At 41.7% G+C, this 22,816-nt stretch overlaps 1 protein-coding gene across 3 annotated transcripts in view; it reads left to right on the forward strand.

The window, feature by feature from the left end:
• ZNF521 (zinc finger protein 521) overlaps positions 1-22,816 on the forward strand; it is a 313,961-nt gene that overhangs the window by 257,320 nt on the left and 33,825 nt on the right. For 2 of the 3 annotated variants that reach the window (XM_074987272.1, XM_074987270.1), the window contains exon 7: positions 11,622-11,690. The exons of the other annotated variant lie outside the window; for it this stretch is intronic. In XM_074987272.1, the coding sequence (XP_074843373.1) occupies positions 11,622-11,690 (69 nt within the window). The remainder of the gene's footprint in view (positions 1-11,621; positions 11,691-22,816) is intronic. 3 annotated transcript variants of the gene reach the window in all.

Raw genomic sequence — 22,816 nt, forward strand, 5'->3', positions numbered from 1 at the left:
GGCTGCTAATAGGGGAGTTTATATGCTCTGGGACCACGCAAGGGCAGCACATATGGATATAGCACTGGATATTAAATCTACGGCATGCCGACTTACTTCAGGGCCCTTGGAGAAAAGTCTAATTATAGAGAGAGGAATTGTGTTTACTGGTCTGTCTTGGACAAAGATGTTGAAAGAAGTGCAACCAAGTTTTGCAGTTAGACATGAGCCGTCTGTTAATAGAGAGATCAAAAATATGTGCTTGTGATTGCTTCTTGTCTAATCCACATGAAATCACAGATTCCGAAACCTCCTTTTCTCAGTTAAACAGGGGAGTGTGGCGGGGCATGTACATATCCTGGATGCAGGATGTAAAATGTGTTCATTACTAAATTGCTAGAATTTAGTCTAAACCAACCTCTTTATCATTAATAAATTATATTTAACAGTTTGCCCTAGTTAAGCTACTCCTGTGTAAAAATGTCAGTGCTTCTGGGTATAAGTTCAAATTTGGCATTTAAATGTAAATGGGTAATATGGGTGGAAGTTGCAGCGGGCAGGACTGAGTAGTTACAGAAAGGGGTATGTTTATGTAACAAGTCCTGATGTGGTGGACATTAACATTTCATAATGCAGATCAAAGGTATGGAGAAGACCCAAGGGCCCTCAGTTCAGGGCCCCTAACAACTGTCTAGGATGCTCTATGAGGTGATTTCTTCAATTAGAAAGACTTAGATTATTTTTAAAAAGGCTTTAAAAAGTAATTACCCTTTCTTCACCCACCCCCCACCATGTCTCCTTCCCGCACAACAAGTAAAGGAGTCTTACCATTTGCTGATGAGAGAAGATCAGCCCAGCGTTATCATGAAATGGTGCCTGACATGCTTAACTGCTAGGAGAGGCCAGAATCTAGTGCATGTTTTCATTTAATATTTTTTAGCTTCTATCCTTTTAGACTTTGTATTTGAAATACAGGGCACAGCCATCTGAGTGAGCCTCATTCTGAAATACTGGTGAGCCACTGCGTTAGTCAGAAACTGCTTTAAAGGCCGCATCCTGTAAGACTCCTAGTGCCTTGTGCTACATAGCGGGTGAGAGCCCATCAGGTCGTAAGAAGCCAATGGGGTTTGAAAGCCCTCTGGAATGCATAAAATGGATCCCAAAATTTTGCTTCTCCTATATATTTAAGGGGAGGAGTGAACTACACCAGTGCTGGAGGAAGGCGCAAGCTTATTGTGAAGGTAAAAAATGCTTCCTGCCCCCAAGAGTTTGCAGAGACTCTCTTAAACCTCATTTAAAGAAAGAAGATGTGTGGCTGGGTTAACAAAAAAGACTTTACGTTTCGAAATCCCAGAATCAGTCCCCACTGGGATCAGTGTTTCCTGGAATCTGAGCCCTTGGGCAGCTGCACAGGAGAGATTCAGGGGCTGCCCAGCTGATGAGTGGGCAACATGTTTTTTTCTTGGTGGTGCACAATCACACCACCCATAATGCACATAACCAAATTTATTCCCCACTAGATGGGAAAACAAATAAAAGAAACACCGGGCTCAAGTCACAAAAACTTTACTCAGCTGCATAGGAGGTATCCATAAATGTACAGGATGCTTACATTTTTGCAATAAGGCTTCTCTCAGTACCTACGTACCTGACTCTGGGAATGTGTACTGAAGCTCAATTGTAAGTGAAAATGGGCACTCCAGAATTTTGAGGAGTAAAGACACTTTGAAGTAGTGTGGGCACTTCAAAGTCTCTGCAGCTACACAGCATGACGGCGCTTTGAAGTTGCTGCAGGGGAGAATTTGCCTAACGAAGTGCTGCATATTCACTGCAGCACTTCATTAGTAATCTCCCATCACCCTGATTACCATGCCCCCTTCGAAGTTGGGGGCAAGTGTAGACATAGCCTAAATGTTAAAAAAAATAAAAACCAAAACAAGCTCTGAAACATAAAAGCCACTAATCAGATATCTGTACACACACATATATTTCTACTACTTTTGCTGCCGTTTAAAAATGGTTTATGCAAATCTTTCTTTCAATAACTTTTTATATATTTGGGACTTAACCTGTCTCAAATTTTTGTAAGGTGATTGTCACAATGGTACATTAGGCATTGTTCATGTCTCTTCCCAAAGAAAATCGAAAGACTTCTTTAGGATGGTGGTGTTATTTTGATCCCTTAAAATGTGAATAATTTAACATTTTGGAAGTAGGTATATGGGTATGTGAGCCATGTCCTGTTCCTGCTGCTTTTTCTTACTGAGTGTCACCAGAATGTCTCCATTTCTTTCCATCTCCACAGCCAGATCTTATCTCCAGGTCCATATTATATCTTGCCCTGATTTCAGCACTGCCCTCCTCTTCAGACTAGCAGACACATTGTCCTTCAGGGCAAACAAAGAGACAGCCACTAAACTCATTTTACTGTGCATCAATGTGATCTTGTCACACCACTCTTGGAATCCCTCCATTGACTACTCATCCACAAAAGTGCATGAAATTTGAGCCTCTGTTAATCACCTTCAGAGTTCTTAATAATCTGCCCTTCTTGGGGATTTTGGACTTGGTAAAGTAAGCACAGTAAACAGGAGCTGGGGGTCTAAACCTGATAAAATTATTCATCTGAGCCCACAAAACACAAGTGCTCATGGAGAGCCACCTGAAGGCAAAGGAGGGTCTGCATATCTTGATATTGCACAATACATTGCAGGGCTGGAGGCACTTACTTCCCTTCACCTTCAGTCATCTGTAGCCAGTTGTGCCGGTGTACTTTCTTTCAGATGGTTTTTCCAGAATCCTTTGTACCATGTAAATTGGTGAATCATTGCAGGAAGGCTATGTGTGGATTCATGGATTCTAAGACCAGAAAGGATTGATGTGATTATCTAGGCTACATCTACACTATAGCCCAAAACTTCAAAATGGCCATGCAAATGGCCATTTTGAAGTTTACTAATGAAGCACTGAAATACATATTCAGCGCTTCATTAGCATGCCGGCAGCCATGACACTTCAAAATTGCCATGGCTCGCCACCACATGGCTCATCCAGATGAGACCCCGGCAACTCTGAAATCCCCTTATTCCTATCTGCTGTTAGTAAATCGAAAAAACGTGATGCTCCTTTTGAAATCGCTCTTCCTTTCCCATTTCAGGAACAGCGCCCCCTTTCGAAAGCGTCTTTCGAAAGAAAACCTGTGTAGACTCTCCGCAGGGCCCTTCTTATGAAAGAATAGTCTTCATTTTTGATCCCGGGCCCATTCTTTTGAAAGAGCAGTGGCTGTGTGGACGCTCTCTTTTGAAAGAGCAGATCAGTCTTTTGATCTGCTTTTTTGTGTGGACACACTCTTTCAAAAGAAGTTCTTTTGGGAGAGATCTTCTGGAAGAGCTTCTTTCAAAAGATCTCTATAGCGTAGACATAGTCTAAGTGATTTATGCTTTGTGTAATTGAATTGTTTGCAAGTGGAGACTTGATCATGAAATGCCGTGTTTCCTGGAACTTGCCAAAGCCAATACAATACTTACAATAAATAAAGTGTGGTTGAAACCCTATTGAAAATGCCACACTGGTACTGAGTTAACTGTGGGTTAGCTGTCTTATTTACCAGTAGTAAAGGTAATCCCAAAAATGTGTGTGATAGGGCATCCATTTCTTCTATTCAGTATTAAAACCCAGACACTGAGCAGGTGAGTTTGACCTGCTTTTGTGATGCATTCTGGCTAAAAATAAATAAATATATCAGTGAGCATACAGTAGATGCCTTTTACTGCTGGAGTGGAACTTCACAAGCCTACCAGGGGACCTTTTTGTAATGTATGTAATGTGCTGCTACCGTGCTTTAGCAAGAAAAAATGTCACTGCTGGGCTTTATTTTTAACAGACTTTTTTAACATCAATTAATGTGAGCCAATGTAGTGGAGCAGATCTTGCATTTTATTTATATTTGGGAGAGAGCAGTGAAGGGACTGAGGGGGAGGAGACAAGGGAAGAAGAAACATTGTTTTATTTTAAACTTCAGACAATTAAACAATATAGGGGGAGATTTTCAAAGGCAGCTGAACATCCAACACACCCTGAAAATCAGTGGGAGTTAGGCACCTAACTGCCTTCTGGTTTTTTTTGAAAATTTCACTTATGTTATATATTTTAAACATTTATTTCTTAAAATATATACAGCAAGTTACACAGCGTGAAGGGCCAGATCATCAGCTATCAACATGGCTCCATTGAAACCACATGCTCACCCCCTCCTTTACACACGTGCAGTTGTAAATAAACCTTTATCTCCTAGCATTGATTTGTTGGGTTGGGTTGAGCGGTCTTCGCAACTTTTGACAGTGCAGCTGCGTCCCTTTAATTTTATTATGAGCTTTTTCTGAAAGTAAAGATAAAAATGAACTGTTGTTTTGAAGCTCCTTGACTTGCCCTGCTACGTGGAAGTTTTGATGTGGGTAGAGAACAATACATGATTTGGCATAACTTACTGTAACTTACTGTACATGATGTATATCTTATAGTGAGCAAAGGACAAAATGATAACTTTAAAATGAAATTTTCAGGCTTTTGCTGTTGTAAATCAGACATTCAGGATGATTAATCTATTTTACTAACACTACTGGTGGTGTAGTGTGCATAAGCAGATTCTGGCTGCTGTAGCTCACTCAGACTTTTGTCTTTCGCATATGCAAGTCATTATTCAATCACGTGTATTTACTGAGTGGGAGGAGACAAGTGTTGGTGAGAAGATATCCAGTCCAGAGCTCCGGTGTTCAACCCTGTTCTCTGTCTCTTTGTGGTCTGTTATATGTTGATGCTGAATACTTCCCGTTAGTTGTTAAAACAAAAAAAGCAGTGAAGTAGCACTTTAAAGGCTAACAGTTGATTAGCTGAGCTTTCATGGGACAGACCCACTTCTTCAGACCATAGCCATACCAGCACCAACTCAATATTTAAGGCAGAGAACCAAAAGTAGTAATCAAGGTGGACAAATCAGAAAAAAATTATCAAGGTGAGCATATCAGAGAGTAGGGGGCGGTGGGGGGGTGTCAAGAATTAGATTAAGCCAAGTATGCAAACGAGCCCCTATAATGACCCAGAAAATTCCCATCCCAGTTCAAACCACATATTAATGTGTTGAGTTTCAGTATAAAAGAGAGTTCAGCAGTCTCTCTTTCAAGAGTGCTGTGAAAATTCCTCTTCAGTAAGATGCAGACGTTTAAGTCATTAACAGAATGGCCCGTTCCATTAAAATGCTGGCTGACCGGTTTGTGGATCAAGAGTGCTTTTATGCCTGTTTGTGCCCATTAACTCGTTGTCTAAGAGAGTTTGAAGTCTGTCCAATATACAAAGCATCTGGGCATTGCTGGCACATGATGGCATATATGATGTTAGTTGAGGAACATGAGAATGTGCCCGTGGTTCTGTGACTAACTTGGTTGGGTCCAGTGATGGTATCCCCAGAACAGATACGTGGACAAAGCTGGCAGTGGGCTTTGTTGCAAGGAAAAGTTCCAGGAGTGGTGTTTCTGCGGTATAGACTGTAGTTGTGTTTGAGAATCCTCATGAGATTGGGAGGTTGTCTGTAGGAGAGAACCGGCCTGTCACCTAGGGCCTGCCTGAGTGTGGCATCCTGATTAAGGATAGGTTGTCAGTCTTTAATAGTGCGTTGCAGTGGTTTGAGTTGGGGGCTGTAGGTGATGATGAGTTTTAGCAGTTAGTTGAAGTACTGGGGCCATTAGGGCTTCAGAGTTACAAATACGTCTGGAATGGAAATTGTTCATCACTCTGTAATGCCCATAACTCTGGGAGGTGGGGGACAGTTAAGGTTCTTTTTCAGAAATTTACAAATCAGCATTGACTTTATACAGCTTTGAAAGTTTACTCTTACAAACGCTCACTCCCACAGAACAAAACTGATCAGTGCGAGGAAATAAGCGTTCATTTACAAATGCGCCCTCATGTGTGCATAGTAAAATGCAGAAAAATTTGTTGTCTCTTAATTTTTAGTAGTTTACATTTAACATTGTACTATACTTTAATTTTTGTTTTTGTTTTGTTGTGGGGTTTTTTTTGTTTGTTTATTTGTTTTGCTGCCCTATTGTGTAGTACTGGTTGCACTAACTGGTAGTTCATAACTCTGGTGTTCATAACTGAGATTCTATGGTACTATTCCTCTTTTATCTTAAGATTGCCCTCTTCATTTTCTCTTCCTTCACATAACATAGTTCTAGCAACAATTTGTGAAAGTATTACAGGATTAACATTAAAATCAAGTAGAAGTAACTCATTTCTTTATAAAAGTCTGTAACAAACCCTTCTGGTTCTGACAGGTCTAATTAATAAGTAGGATAGCAAGTGATGTTGGCCTCTTATTCTTTACCAGCTTTTGTTTTGATTTCTGAAATACCCCCATTATTGCAGAAAATGACTAGACCTCCTTGACCTCACTTCTGTTGTGCAAACCATGCTTTGTGTTAAAGCCCTCTGCTCACCTCTAAAGTTAACGAACTAAAAGATGCTGTTTGTATGAGGTAAAAGAGACAAGTTAAGGGGGTTGGAGCTGAATTATAGCTCTTTTACATCCACGATACTTGTACTCCCCTCCAGGTTGCAGGTTGCAGAGAGACTGGCAAGTGTAGCATGACTAGTGCTGCCACAAAGTACATAAACTTGCAGACAGGTGTTTTTTAACATTGACAGGGATTTGTAGCTGTTGGCCCCAAGACATTGAGGGAGAAAAAGATCTCTGTAGTTAAATATATATTTTGCTAAATACCTTTTTGACGTTGCAATTTTATTTCTTAATAACAATAAAATGCCATGGGACCAGTCATTTTTATATAGTCAGAGTACACAATATTTAAATTTTGAATTAGTAGCTTGAATGAACTTGTGAAGGTCTTAGACAAATTTGTCATAATTTAAAAAAAATTAAAAATGTGCATTTTATAATTCTGCATTATAGCCTTAGAACTATTTTATCAGGGGATTTTTGATTTGTTGATTTGGTTTTGTTTTTCTGTGTTTTGATTCTTTGCAGGAGGGAACACCAGGAAATGCTATGTAAAAGGATGACTATATTTGTCAATTTCTGTTTCTTGATTAAATCAGAAAACTGGGTTTACAGATCCTCACTTGTTTCTCTCCGCTGTCATACTCTGACACAACAGCAGCATTATTTCTGGCTGATTAAAATCTTATCAAGAATACATCATTCCCCTTTCCATCCACTAAGTTTTAATAATTTGGTGCAAAGGTGTACTTATCGTAACACTGTTACGATAACTAGTACATTTGTGTTTCTGTTATGATGGGACTACTGTTGTAGTGAGACTCATCCACTGTTGCTGTTTCTTCTCAGCAGTGTTAATTATACTTTAGGCTCATGTAGGGTGCATATGGAGACACAAAAATAAGTGATCAGGGACTGGAACAGTTTTGCTTTCATTCGTTGTGACAATGGCACATCTACTATGAAACATACACACAGAGGCTAAGGTACCTTATCTGTAATGAGGTCATGTCCCATGATGTGTATTAAACACACTAACTAGTCCCCTGCTTATCCAAAACCTCATTTATCTGAATTAATTTTGTGTCCCCCATTTCATTCAGCTAAACAAGGTTTCCCAGTGTTTCCAACTCACAGTTTTATCATGAGTCTCATGATATGCAGTGTTTTGCTGAAAGCCTACTTCCTGGAGTCATATGGATTTTTGAGACTCTCAGCTTTCTTTTGTGGGGGAGGGAAAAGGGGGGAGATTTCTAGTCCTTTCAGCTGCAGAGAAATGCTTTAAGATCTGAGACTTGGTGCCAAATCCACTAGGCAAAGAATTCAAAGTGGATTATTTTTAATCTCATGATTTTTAAGCCAGTCTCATGATTTTGGGGCCTGACTCAGGATTTTAGAGCATTTGCTGTTGGCAATTGTGTTTCCATTGTAATGTGCATTTTCATGTGTGTATCTGGAATACTGTCAGGCTACTATGGGGCAGTATAGGGTTTTATAGCAAGTATTTTTGTCGTTTCCTCCCCACCCCTCCAGTGTACATGACTAGCTGGAGAAGCTCCCATTTATCTCCAGCCGCTTGTTATGCCTGTGGATAGTTTAGTGGAGACTGTGTATTGATTCCAGCCTCCTGCTTTGGAGATGCTGAATCACTGTAGTGGCACAGGAGGTTAATGGCATTTATTAGAATTTATCTGATTTCCCCCTCCTCCCCCCATTGCTAATGAATGCCAACTACCTAGTTCAAAAGAGGGGTAAATCCTACTTTTTCTTTTTTTTTGGCCAACGCAGATATGGATAGCAGAGACACTTCCCACTGTGTCCTCTGCAAAAGGACTTCCGCCAACCAGGGAAGAATTTCTCATGGAGGATGAGAGGAAGTGCTGCGCAGTGCACTTTGTGGCTTTCCTGATCAGGCGCAAAGTAAAATCCAACTTCTGCCGCTTAGCACGTGCTGCTGACTGTGGCATGCATGCTAGCTGGCTGGGGATTTAGCTGCCCACCAGGGAATGTGGTGAATGAGCCTGTGAGTTAGCTGTCCTTTCTATTATGACTCGGGATTATTATGGAGAGATCCTGTCTTGCTGCTTGCCTGGGGAAAAAGGGTTTCCAGACAATGCCTTCACCCCTTTGTGCAGCAGAGGGTGGAATTTATCTCTTAAAAGCCTGTGCTTTGGGCTAATTCCTAAGCCATGGTTGTCAGGCCAAACAAAGGCATTGTGATGCCATGTGGAATTCTCAAGTTTGGGAGCTGCCTTGGCACTTCTGCTCTAGCCATCTCCCAGAGGTGATATTCTGAGCATCTGGCATGGTGAGGGTGGGAGCATAAGCTAACTGCATGGCTCTCTGAGCATCACCTGCTAGATGTTGCATAGCATTAACAAGGAGCTGCAAGGAGCAGTGATGGCAGCAGCATCTGAAAAGGGAGGGGATTGGTAATATTTTCCATTGAGCTGGTGCTGGTTCAGGACATGTCCCCAAATGCCAATGTGGAGGAGGGGGGAAGGAAATGGTTCCACCCTGAATGAAAAGCCCATGTCTTTTTTACCTCACAAGTGGTTTTGATTCTTCTTATGTAGTCCTTTGCTGTTTTTTCACCCTTTCTTCTTATTTAAATTAACAAGAAGAAAAATTAAAACTCAGTGGACCTTTTGGAAAATAGTTGAGCCAACAAATGCAGCCTTGTAAGTTATTTACTAGAGTATTCCTCAGTAAAAGTTTAATGCCAAATAGTGGTCAGCAAACTCTCGTTGTTAGTCATGTTTTTCATATCACATTTCACGTTTCCTCAGAGCATTTGAAGCGTTATTTGGTTTTGGAGTGATGTTAATCACCTCATAGTAGTTTAATGCCATGCTGCATTTTTCCCTGGCTCTACAAGTTTTGTGCATAAGAAAGGATATTCTTTGGCTGCAAAGACTACATTTATTTTTCTCATAACTGTAATGTATTTTTTCCTTTGCTAATATATTTTGATGCCTTATAGTTGTAACCTGCTGTTCTCTTTAATTGCTTATTGTTATTAATTATGTAGCGGTAACATTGTCGGCTGCTTGAGCCATTTAGCTGTAAAAAAAATGCATTTATCATTATTGCCGTTGGAGCTGCAGTAAATTGCCTGAGTTCTGTCTGGATATGAATCCTTTGGAGTGTTTCTCCAATAAAATCTGAATGTGGATTAAATCTTTTTGCCTCTTCCCTCCCCCCGCAGGCATCTCTGCCCTGTCCCTACTTCTCTTACCTTTCCCCGAGCTTTTCTTGTCGCATCTCCCAGCCTCTTCCTCCCAGTAGCCCTATTTTCCTTCTCCTTGTCTATTGACTTTCCTTCCACTTCACCCTGTCTTTTTACACTGGCTCCTTCTTTTTTCCCCACTTACCTCTTACCTGTCTCCTCCTGTCTACTGTATTTCCTCTCCTCCCGCCCGTTCCTAACCTTTACCTGTCCTTTCATTTCTGCAGTCGTTTCTGTTCCCCTTGTCTATGCTTTTTGTCCCCTCTCTGTTTCATTCTGCCTTTTTAGAACTCACTGGGTATTTCTTAAACTCCCTTTCTCAGTGGGCAGAATATTGGAAAGTGGCCAGTTTGCTCTAGAGAGAGGCTATAGTTGTGTTTAAATAACAGCCAGCCTCAAGCCATAAATTCACAAAAATCACAAACACAGTGTACTTACATATAGCATAAGAAAAAGCCAATCAGCCCTGATTGTTGTATGTCTTTCTGAGAAACTGGGAAACTCTTCAATGCAGGGATGCCTTCAGTTTGTTTGGGGACAGTTCTGCTCTCCAGTTCAAATCCATGGAAACAGTAGGGTAATGTCAGTTTTCCAGTGTTGTAAGTTAAAGCTAACTGTAGCTCAGGGGTCCGCAACCCCCAGCATGGCTACCAAGAGTAGCACGCGAGCCAATTTTCATTAGCATGTGATGTGGGAGCTTAGTCCTGCCCCTTCATCCCCATGCAGCCAGAAGCTTGCTCAAAGCCATGCTACCTGTGGATTAACAAAAGACCAGCTAATGCTACCAACCACCACCTACATGGTAAAGCTCTGGCTCTTAATTTATTTGTTAAGGAAGCTGTTGTAAGTAGGACTATTAGTGACTTTAAAAAGTGTCACTCACACTTGACTGTACATAGAGGTGAAAAGGTCAAATTTTGACACTCCACCTTGGAAAGGTTGCGGACCCCTGCTCTAGCTCTTTTTATCAGAAGAGAACCTAAAGCTGTCCCCGTAACTGTTTAATGGGCTCAAATACAGAAATACGTGGAAGTTAAATCAAGCTAAAACTGAGCTTTCTCATACTTTCAAAAAGAACTAAATTAGATTTTAAAAAATGGAAAGGCTGCACCGCATTATGTGAACTATATCACTTTAATAATAATCTGAACTAGAGAAATTCTTTAAACTGGCTCAGTTGGGCTAGGAAAAAAAGATTCTAGTTTAAAAGCTTCATCCCAGTGTCAGTTAAGCACAGTTCGGAGAGCCTTAAGTGTCGATTCCACCTTTTTGTTCTCCTTTTTTGGAGGAAAGATGGTGTTGGAGAGGACAGGAGGTTAGCATGTCCCTAACGGAAGTGAGGTTCTTAATCAATCTTCCAGCTACTGCTGTTCATGTCTTCAAAAAGTCCTTTACATGTGTAACCAGTTAGTAAGCAATGATTCTCATACTGCCTTTAATTGAAAAAAAAAAACTGTCAACAGTTCTTGGCTTTTCATGTAAGTAAACAGCAGGAAGTATCATACTTTTCATTATACATGTCCATTTCATTCATAAGCGCAAAGAAGTCCTGTTCTAATCCATTTCTCTTTCTCTAAGAGGAAGCAGACTGTTCTTTGCATCTTGGATAAACGGCTTTTCAACATTCAGCGATTTTCTCCTCCAACTAGTGGCTTGATGCCAAAAAAAAAAGGCGGCCCTGACCTTGCTATACCTTCAGAACAAAAAATACCTGATGAGAATTGTACAGAGTACATAGCTTGTGCTGCTGGTCCACTGCTGTGTGGAATTAATATTGACTATTCGACTGTCTCAGTGCTAGATGTTTTCCCTGTAGACCTAACTTTACAACAGGTAGAATTTAGTTTATGCTGCATGAAATATCTTCTTTCAATTTTACCAATTTGTGTTTTTTTTTAGCAGTACTCGATGGTAGATATACCTATACTTCCACCAGTTCCAGAAGTCCCAGACGGGTGGGCATTACTAGTAGGTATTTAACATCAAATAACAGAGAAAGCTACCTCCACAAGCAGAAGGCATGAACAACAATAAAAAAATTACATTCAACACAGCAAGAAAAAACCTACATTTAAAAAACAAAAAGCTTTTGACTTCTATTACGCTGTTCTTAATTCTTCTCAATACAAATGTGACATTTTATTAGTTTTTTCCCCATGGTTTGATTAAATTGTTAATAAGTACTTTGCCCAGGCAGCCTCTGAACATTTCAGATTATAATTTTATTTTACTATAGAAAGGTTGGTACAAGAAACTTCCTTTTTAAGGGAGAAAGTATGGCCTTAGCACAGGACTGAGAGCAAAGAATTGCAAAATTCTAATTTCATCCAATGTCGGTTCGTGTACAGGCATTTCTATGATGAGTCTCTTTACGTTTTTAGTTAATGTTCATCGAGCAAGTTGAAAGGTGTTGAGCTAGAAGTACATTTGAATGATTTAGACTGCTACCAGTAACTCCAGCTTTTTCTTAATTTCTTCTAATAGTGATCAGTTTATGTTGCAGAATGACGTATCATTCAGGGGGGCTGCATAGTGGTGGTGTTGTGTAAACTTGTGATGAGTACATGCTGCGTGATGCAATGGAGATTAAACAAAATGAAAACTAAATACTTTCTTCTGGTGCAGTCACACAGTGTGTCCTGTAACGTGATGCCCAACTCAGTTGCTGAATTCTTGATCTCTCTCCTCGTAGACAGATGCTTGAAAAGGGCATTTGTTACACTGAAACCTTTCTTACTTGAGTTGAAAATACAACAGTTATTGAGAGGTTAGGACTATTGGTTATGGGATAAATTTGTTTGTTTGTTTGTTTGTATTAACCAGGCTGGCGGGTTAGGCATTTCGGGTTTAATCAATGTACAGTGCTAAAGGCACTTGTAGTAAGAAGAGTTCAGTTACATGCAGCCAAAGTGAGTGCAACCAAGCAAAAAACTGAACAGTTGGTGGAGTGAAATGCATCTCTGGCTTCAGACAGAAATACAGTGGAGTGAGAGATGCAGCAGACTGGCTTTTCCTTAAGTGGAGTTAATTTCAAAATCTGGCCCTGGAGAGAGGAACTTTTTGCTTTAATTGAGGAGGTGGATTTTAGTGCTTGTTGCTCCGTCAGTCAGCACCCTTCTCCTGGTGGCTGTTCCTCAAAGGTCCATTAGCAATGCTGTACAAAAAGCCACAACATTCCTTAGTCATGGCCAGGGCCATATTGTCAATGGCTCTGGGAGCACTGCTGGAGCTGAGACCTGAATGCCCCAGCTCCATGATTTTACAGGGCCCCAGTGCACATGCTCTCTCCTCACTAACATAGGCACAACTCCAATGGCCAACATAGATAGGAGGGGGCAGTGTCATAGCTTGGCTTTGCCTTTTCTTTCTTGACTCCATTCAGGAAGGCTGAGATTACCTGTGTGACCTGTTGTTGACAGGATTAGGATTTTTCATGGCTGCTCACCAGGGGTATAGGATGGGGAGGGCCTCTTACATCTTTGCCCTTGCACGTACTCACAAATAGGCATGCTCCCACCCTAAATGGTCTATTTTTTGTTTGAAAGAGGAGGGGGAAATATCACCCAAGATAGAACAATGCATGCCAGGTTACCATGTTGAGCAAACCTTTTACAACCGAAGTCACAGACTCCTTCAGAATTGGACTGAGAATAAATGTCAGGCCTGACACAGTCCTAATTTCAGTTATGTTAGTGCATGGCTCTGTTATACTATGATGAAGAAAGGGCCAGGAGGACATGAAGTCCTTTCTCCTCCCGCCCCCATCCAATGCGAAAAAGGTGGTCACCTCTCCTGAATATGACAGGATTGTAATTCTGTCACTGATTCAAAACCGCTGTTCCTAGCCAAGTAGAATAGAATAAGATTTAATTTAGACTTTTTACTAGATTTTTTTCAGAGGCAGTTCTTTCAGTAAAAACATTTCCCTTTAGCACATTCCAGCTGTATCCTTTTGCCTTTTTTTGTGCATCTATTTCTTTGTCTCTCTACTCCTGTGCTTTTCCAAATTAACACCTTGGTGGATTAGGGGGGTGGGGGGCTGGGTTAAGGCAAGTAACATGATAATGTTTGAGAAATGAAAAATGACAGAAGCTCTACTGCAATCAGGTATGGTAAACATGATGCTAGACATCTTCAGGCTATGTTCAATTCAGCATTAAGTCTTTACAGCAGAGCTGGGGAACCTCTTTTGGGTCAGGGGCCATTGACCCTTAGAAAAGTCAGTGACTGGGGCCCACATGAGTGATGCAGCCCCACAGAGGCCCCAGGGAGAGAGGCTCGCAGAGGCTAGTAAATCTTGTAGACCTCCGAATAGGGTCTGGGGTGGAGCCAGATATGCAGGGTTCAGTGTGCAGGAGGGGGCTGCTGGGGAGCAGACTGAGTGAGAGGGTTTGGGTCTGGCTGAGGGAGTGCAGGAGCAGAGTGGGAGCGTGGGATCTGGGTGGGACGGGGCAGAGGATAGGAGCACCTAACTGCTGCAGGTGCTGGGGGGTAGTCAGAGCACAGGTGGTTCCACACTGCTCTACACTTGCAGGTATCTCTTCCTCTGTCCCATCCCCGCACCCGCCATTTCCATTGGCTGTGATTCTCTGCCAATGGAAGTAATGGGGTGGAGCCTGCAAGCAAGCACAGTGGCAGAGCTTCCCTGTGCAAGATTGCCTGCGCTGCTGTTCCCCCAGCCATGGAGGAGGAAGAAAAATAGCATTCATAGCCACTTTCTCCCCCTGCCAGGCAGAGCCTGTGGGCGGGCCACTGCAGGGGATGGGGAGGAGCCCCAAGCCTCATGGGCTGAATCTGGCGTGCAGGCTCCCCAGCTCTGCTCTACTGAGTTACTGTGGGCTCTTTAATCAGGTGGAGAAAAGGTCTACCTGATAATCAAACACTAGAACCGGGGTCAACAACCTTTCCAAGGTGGAGTGGTGAATTTGACCTTTTGGCCTCTATGTGAGGTCGAGTGCCGGTGATACTTATTAAAGTCACTAGTAGTCCTCCTTACAACAGGTTCATTAATAAATAAATGAAGATGCAGAGCTTTACCTGGTTAGATGCTGGTTGGCAGCCTTAGCTGGTCTTCTGTTCATCCACAGGCAGCATGGCTTCAAGCAAGCTCTCGGCTGCATAGGAGAGGAGGAGTGGGGCTGCGCACCTGCCTCAACTGCCAGTGAAAATCGGCTCACGTGCCACTCTTAACACCCATGCTGGGGTGTTGCTGACCCCTGCACTAGAAGTTGGTTGTGGGTGGGTGGGTGTTTTGTCTTTTTGTTTTTGTTTTTGTTTTTGTTTTTTTAATATCAGGGACTAGCAGTTACTAGCTGGGTTTGAAATACCAGCGAAGTTATTTGTAGCAAAATTCAAATGTTTGTATTTGTGTGGCAATTGTGAACTCTGCACTTTGTATTTAAAAAAGAAACAGCTGTACGACACATATATAAACCAGGAAACAATTGGGTAGATGTATGCATTACAAATTACAATGCAGTGCTGCTTATTTTTCTACTCCCTGTTTTTAGTGTGAGCTGTTGTAGCCAAGGGGTTAGCTGTGTCATCTATGCCATTTCTTCGTTACTCCATAGGCCTGTGGCTTATAAATGTGTGCTCTGAAATTAATTCAGGGAAGAGAAGAAACAAAGTGAAGGGGAAGAAACTGGTTTAGGGCATAGTTTGGTTAAAAAAGAAAGCACACTGTAGCTGTACAAAAATTACAATAACTTCAGGCCATTTGGTTCCTGCATTGTATGTGGAGGGCAGAGTTTATTCTTGTTGTGATCAGGAGCTTTTTCCAAGAGGAGTTTATAGCTTTGGACCTTAGCTGATAGATTCTCTCAGCATAAGAGGCAGAAGAACCCTTCTGGACAGCCTGGAAGGTGAATGAGAGAGAGTCCTACTTATAAACTGAAGCAAATTGGTTTTCGGTAATGGCTGTAGTGTTGATCGGACAATATAAGGGGGCCCCCAGTGGTTTCCAACTTAACAGCTGCATGAGTCAACCACTGAACAATTTGCTTGTAGCCACACTGGATTTTTTTGTTTTTATTGACAAGAAAGAAGCATAAACTTGGGACACACAGTCTAGAGGCTGCTTAAAGGACTTCTGTTGTTTAAAGTTTATATTGAAATGTCACTGTCTTCAGTGAAATAAGTTCTGTGCTGGAGTTCATAACTTTGATGGGGTCTGAACATCCAGAATTTTACAACTTTATCTATGTTCTCTGGAATAAAAATAACAAATTAGCCAGCAGCTTTGAATGTGAGTGTGTGTTCCGCTTATCAGTGCAATTTTGTTGTTTGTTTTTATAGCTAGATATCAAGTTTGTTGCTAAGGAGTACCTCAATTACAATTTGCCTATATTCACTGAAACATTTGATAGTTGTGTAAATATTAACTGTTATATGAATTTTACACAATTGTATTTGGAATTTATTCATGTTTACATAGATGTATAATGTGAGTAAAGATTGTAAATAGAAATAATTTATTTAGGGATTCTGCATGCACAAATTAAATTATCTTCCAGCATGGGGTAAGACATCCTTATTGATTTTGTTAGCCCTTAACTACCTCTTACCTCACACCCTGACCAGGTAGGTGCACTTTTAAATCTCAGTTTTATGATATACAGAAGGTACTTTGTACTTAAGTCCCTTATGGAGGTTTTGGATCTATAATGTGAAGGACATAATGACCGGTTTTGCAATGTGCAACACTAGGGACTGCAAGATATGGTTTTCTGTTTGATTTAGAAAAGTGCAGGTTTCACATTATAGGTTAATTTCTTCCTCATTGTTCAGCTATCTCATTTGCACTGCAACGTACTTTTCTGTTCCACCTCCGGATAGTTGGTACTTTAATACCTATTTTTCAAGCAGTATTCTAAATTTAATCCATACAGCAGTTGTCTAGAATTCCATGGCATTGCTTATTTCTTACCTATAACTCTTAATAAAAAATAGGGCTGTGCCAACCTATTATACCCTTAATAGAATATTCTAATGGTTATTAAATCAATTGACTCTGAATCTCACTTTAATAAATGAGTCAGACAGTATTTTCCAATTACTGTCAGCCGCCACCTTTCTAAAGAGCAGAAGATTATTTTGATTGAATTTTTAAAGCTGTTCAGCACTTTTTTCCCCCTCTCTTACTCAAAGAATAGCAGCTCTCTCATGTGGGGAAGAAGGCCTCTTGGACTGTATTCTGACACTGCTGCATTTCAGATTTATCCCAAACGTAAACTGAAAATGTGGCATTTCACTGCCCTTTATTTATTAATGATGTAATACTTTATGCACTGTTTTAGTGCCCTATCAGATTGCCTGCTAAATAAGAGCCAGATTGTGGCCAGCCATGCACAAGCATGTAAGAGGGCTCAAGAAATCTTTCCAACTCCCTCTTTCCCTGCCTTATACCTCCACAAGGAGCGTCCCAACCCTGACCTGTTCTTGCACACGGTGAGATACAGCGCTAGCCACACTACTGATTTGTCCACAGGGAGCAGGGCAGGGCAATGACCCTGCCCTCCTCTGTGGTAGCTGCCAGACCAAAACCAGTAGAAAGAGATGGGGGGAGCAGGGTGTGCATAGACACGCGCAAGCACTGCACCTTTGAAAATCAGAGATCATCTTGATATGTGGTCCCATGGTGTTTCCAAGGCCCTCCTGGGGCTGGGGCTGCACTAGACATTGGAGTCGATTATAGATACACAATTCTAGCTATGGCAATTGCATAGCTAGAATCAATTTATCTAAAATTGGCCCACCTCGCTGTCCTCACAGAGGGAGAGACAGGAGAAACTCACCCATCAACTCCCCCTCCCCACTCATGATTTTGAGGGATACAGGTGTCAGTTGCTGACCCCAGAGAGTTCAATTTTACATGTCCCTACTAGTGTGCATGAAATCGAACCCTGGAAGGTTCACCCTGACCGGGTCGATCTTCCATGTAGTGAAGACATACCCAAGGTGATTGTGCTAGACTGCCTTCAGCAGCTAGCATTGATGCAAAGCCCCTATTCTGTCATTGTAGTCTGATTAAAAGTCATAATTAATCACTAATTAAGTAACCTCATAACACCCTTGAGAGAGAGATAAAAATGACTGTACCTCTTTTATCAATGAATACTCTGAAACAGAGCAAATTACTTCTTTACTGTTTGTCTGAGATCACACAATAAGTCAGTAGCAGAGCTGGGGAAAACTAGAACCCCTGATTCCTAATTCAGTGTTGTGTGCTAGCAGCATTCCTTTCTCTTAAGGTTAATTAATGCCCATCTCAGTTTCTTGAATTCAATAGGTGGGAATACACCATTTGTTCTAGAGTGAGTTTTATGTCAAAGTCAGAGTGAAAAAAATTGTCCCATGTAAAGAAAATTCCAAAGCTGTAGATGTAGAAAGAAAACATATTTATTCACATTTTAAATGTGATTTCATAACTATAAGGGCTAGAGCCCTGGTGTCCAGCATTCTAGCCACTAGCCACATGTTCCTGTTTGGCTAGTTGAGTGTGACTAGTTGGCTTGAACAATAAGTGTATTTTCAGAATAATGTGGCTAGTTTGCTTCAGAACTGGTTGGACATAGATTTTTGAAGACAAAGCTTAGATTCTGCAGACTGATGGTTCTTGCCTGAAGAAGTTACCCATTTGTCTGAGGTGAGTGGTGGAATGTTTTTTGCTTTTTTTTAGTCCCTTTTTATGAGCCTTTAGGAATATTAAATTTGCAATACAGATTGCACCTCTTTGGTCCAGCACCCTTGAGATTGAGTGGTATTGGGAATGGGTTATTTGAGTGCTGGCCCCACTGCGGCTGGTAGGCAAGCTGGCCCTGGCTGGAACGCTGCTCCTGTTGGTAGGGCAGCCATCCCCAGCCAGCATGTCATCCCCACTACTGATGTCAGGGCAGCCATCTTGCAGTCACTGGCCAAGCAGCTCCATGGGCCATGGTGCAACTTAACAGAACCTGCAGGTTATCCAAGTGTTGGATAACACAGCTTTTACTGTAACTTTAATATGACCAACAGATCTCTGGGATACTAGAAATATAACAGCCATATTTTCAGAGGGACTAACTTATTAAACAATTCTAAACACTGCATTAGTCAAAATTAAGTTTTCTTCGAATCAGAATTCATAGCTGTCTGCCAGTTTTGTCATGTTTAAGTTCATTACTGTGGACCAGGAAAGGAAAATCCCATTCTTCTTTCCAGTGTGAATTCTTCTCTGGATGAGTATGTCAGTGCAAGAATCCATATATTCTTGGAAAGTTTTGAGAAATGTCCCTTCAGGATACTAGCACTGTTCATTTGCCAATAACTCTGTATTTCAAAGGTTGGCATTGATTATTTTCACCTTCATGGGTGAACGAGCCAGGGATGAATTCCCTTTGTCCCACTTGCTGTGAGTGTGTGCATCAACTCAGACAGCTTGACAAAGAAATTAGTGCATAATTGTCCATTATTGGGATTTCTTTGAAATACCTGATACTGGCCAGTGTCGGAGAAAGGTTACTGAGTAAGTGGATGTTTGGTCAGATTTAATATGACAGTACCTAGTAGGGGAGGAGAGAGAATGTCAGTTCAGGGCCTCAGAGAGGGAAGCCCGCACCTTTGTGTTAGGCTACGAGAATATAGTGGTCTTCAGCACCACCAGCTGCTGGGGTCTGCCTGTTTGTGGCAGAACACCTTGTAAAATATGCATTATGTGAGGTGATCGTACCACTTAATTGTACTGTATTGGGTAGGGTGTCTCATATTTTGGCTACTGTTTCTGTCCCTGTCCTGCTGTGCTTACATGGCTGTCCTACATCCTGGTAGCCACTGGGCTGAGGTGGAAAGATTTGCTCCAGTCCTCTTGGTGACTGATTTCTGTGCATGATATTGCATTTAAACCTTCTTCTCCACCTCCTCCTCCAAACAGATGTTTTCTGGCCTCTTGCCTACTCCTCAGGGTGACTAGATGGGGCAGGGCTTAACTTCGAACAGCAGTTACAGACTCTAAATTGCACTTCCATTGTTGGTAGACAGATGAAAAACCGAGGCAGCTTCTTGAGTAGCCGGTAAGACTGAGCATCCCCACTGAGGATTGAAGATGTTTTGGGTTCAATGTTTGTTTATTTATATACAGTGATTTATGAAAGATGTCACACAGCTCAACTAACTCCCCTCTCGATCAACCTTCCTGTCTATGCACTAGGCTTCTAGATCAACTTTGTATAGAATACCAGACATCCAGCTGTGTGCAGATCACAGCATAGTTTGATACATGAAATCTGTGCACAAGAAAGTTATAATCTTGTGCCCCCTGACCTTAGTGAAGACTCCCAAGGCAGAGGTGCTGTCTCAGTACACTGTCAGCACCGTTTCAGTAGATAAAATTAGATTGGATAATCTTGCAGTGTTTTAATAAAGGACTTTATAAAGAACAAATATAAACTGTTACGGAAAAAAGCTAAAACTGCGCTTGCAGATTAATGCCTGGACAGACCTGTGAATCCCTATCCTGCCACGTGAGGACTGGCAGGAAGGGAGAAAGGGGAAAAGGTGCATATAAGGAATAATTTTAAAGAGTCAGAATAGGGTCAGAGTTTCTAGACTCACAACCAAGTTAAAACCATGAATCAATCAGACATATTGGAAAAGCCAAGTTATGTGCATGGCTGTATTGTTAATGCTGATTACTTAATTGAGAGAAACAGTAAGATAAAGTGTAATCCCTATGACTTTGTATGTTTTGCTCTACGCCATTTTAATATGAACCTTTCCAAAATGAAGAATTCATAAACCGTTTAGAGAATCGTATTCAGGAATTTGCCATAGCCCCAAACACACAATGGACTTTTCGCCTTATGAAATTTTAAGATTTGGAATGTCTTGAATAGCTTAGTTATACTTTCACAGTCACACACACACACTCGCGCACACACTCAATCTCATGCTCTTTCACACAAATATACTCACACTCTCACACACCCATACATACATGCATGCACACACACAATCTCACACAAGCAGAGTTTCTCTGTCTCACACACTCTCTCTATTTTCACACACACACACTCTCACCCTTGCTTACACCAACACTGAATTTAGCCTTCAGAGGAATTCAGCCTAACACATAAACACCTGGTGTACAACTGAAATTGTTTTAATTGTGGTTAGTTACAAAGGATTCATTTGAGAGGCTGACTGTGTGACACCAGTTTACTGATCCCGTGACATGTTTTCTTGAAATGAATTGGAAGAATTTTCTAGTAGAATTTAGGGTTAAAAAAAAAAAGAAAAGAAAGAAATCCTGATGTGTGATGTGTGTGTTTTTATTCACTACCTACAGCAGTTACCAACCTGTCATGTCGGTCATTAGGGTTACTAACCACTCTAGTCAGTGTTACATTAAGAAGAAGGTAGACAGTTTGACATTTATGTGTTTGTGATAGGGACAAGCGCTTTCCTAAATCATTTTTTCATTTGGGAAGTGTTGTAGAGATGAGTCAGTTGAAAAGCTGTATGTTATTGTTTGATTTTAAGTAATCAAATATTGTGTTTACCTGAGAGATCAATGTTATTTGTGTAACACACCAGTGACATACAGCAGGACCTTTTCTAAGCCATGCTCTGGGAATTGACCCCTCTGCAGTAGGGCTGGAATCCGCATCTTACTTAGCAACTGTTTCTAAGTTGGACAGCCTTTCACTGCCTAAAGCTAGCAGTGGGGACTATGCAGACGTGTAGAAAAAAGCCCAGGGAACCTGTAGGTGGCGGTGGGCAGGGTTTTAAGGCCATGTGATATTGCCAGGCAAGCTACATCAGGGAACAGTGAGGGCTTCTGAGCTTCAAGGAAAAATGAGTAAAGGAAAAAAAAATGTCATTATACAAAGGATGTTGAGAGCCTATTGATTGCTTTGAGTTTGGTGGCTGTCTACAAGAGAATCCAGGAGGAGGGTGTGTTATATAGAGGGATTTAAAGTATTGTTTTGTGGTTGGAGTCCATGGATTCTCATGCTGGCTGGGGGAAAGAGTGTCAGAGAGGTCAAATTAAGCACACAATTATCATCTTCCCTGATAGAAGTCAAACATGTTCCTACGTGTGCACATCTTTGGAAATATGCTTCTTTGGCTACGTCTACACGTGAAGCCAACATCGAAATAGCTTATTTCGATGTAGCAACATCGAAATAGGCTATTTTGATGAATAACGTCTACACGTCCTCCAGGGCTGGCAACGTCGATGTTCAACTTCGACGTTGTGCGGCACCACATCGAAATAGGCGCTGCGAGGGTACGTCTACACGCCAAAGTAGCACACATCGAAATAAGGGTGCCAGGCACAGCTGCAGACAGGGTCACAGGGCGGACTCAACAGCAAGCCGCTCCCTTAAAGGGCCCCTCCCAGACACAGTTGCATTAAACAACACAAGATCCACAGAGCCGACAACTGGTTGCAGACCCTGTGCCTGCAGCATGGATCCCCAGCTGCGGCAGCAGCAGCCAGAAGCCCTGGGCTAAGGGCTGCTACCCATGGTGACCATAGAGCCCCGCAGGGGCTGGAGAGAGAGCATCTCTCAACCCCACAGCTGATGGCCGCCATGGAGGACCTGGCAATTTCGACGTTGCGGGACGCGGATCGTCTACACGGTCCCTACTTCGACGTTGAACGTCGAAGTAGGGCGCTATTCCGATCCCCTCATGGGGTTAGCAACTTCGACGTCTCGCCGCCTAACGTCGAAGTTAACTTCGAAATAGCGCCCGACGCATGTAGCCGCGACGGGCGCTATTTCGAAGTTAGTGCCCCTACTTCGAAGTAGCGTGCACGTGTAGACACAGCTTTTGTGATTAGTGTGGGTTTCTTAAGCATGGGTGTTCCCTGTCCTACAGAAAGTTTCTTAGTGAAATTTAACATATCTGCATTTCTATCCAATGACAATTATAAGTGCCAAATTTTTGGCATGTTTTATATGTTTTGTATGCTCGTGACCCTTGCAGATGAAGCTATTTCATTGGCCATAGATTTTAGGGGCATGTGAATTTGTGAATTGTCAGGACTAGGTAAACAAAAAGTGTGCAGTCCATAGAGCGTATTGGACTGGGCACTTTGAAACATCCAT

The sequence above is a fragment of the Carettochelys insculpta genome, chromosome 2 (genome assembly GCF_033958435.1).
Source record: "Carettochelys insculpta isolate YL-2023 chromosome 2, ASM3395843v1, whole genome shotgun sequence".
Classification (NCBI taxonomy): Eukaryota; Metazoa; Chordata; order Testudines; family Carettochelyidae; genus Carettochelys; species Carettochelys insculpta.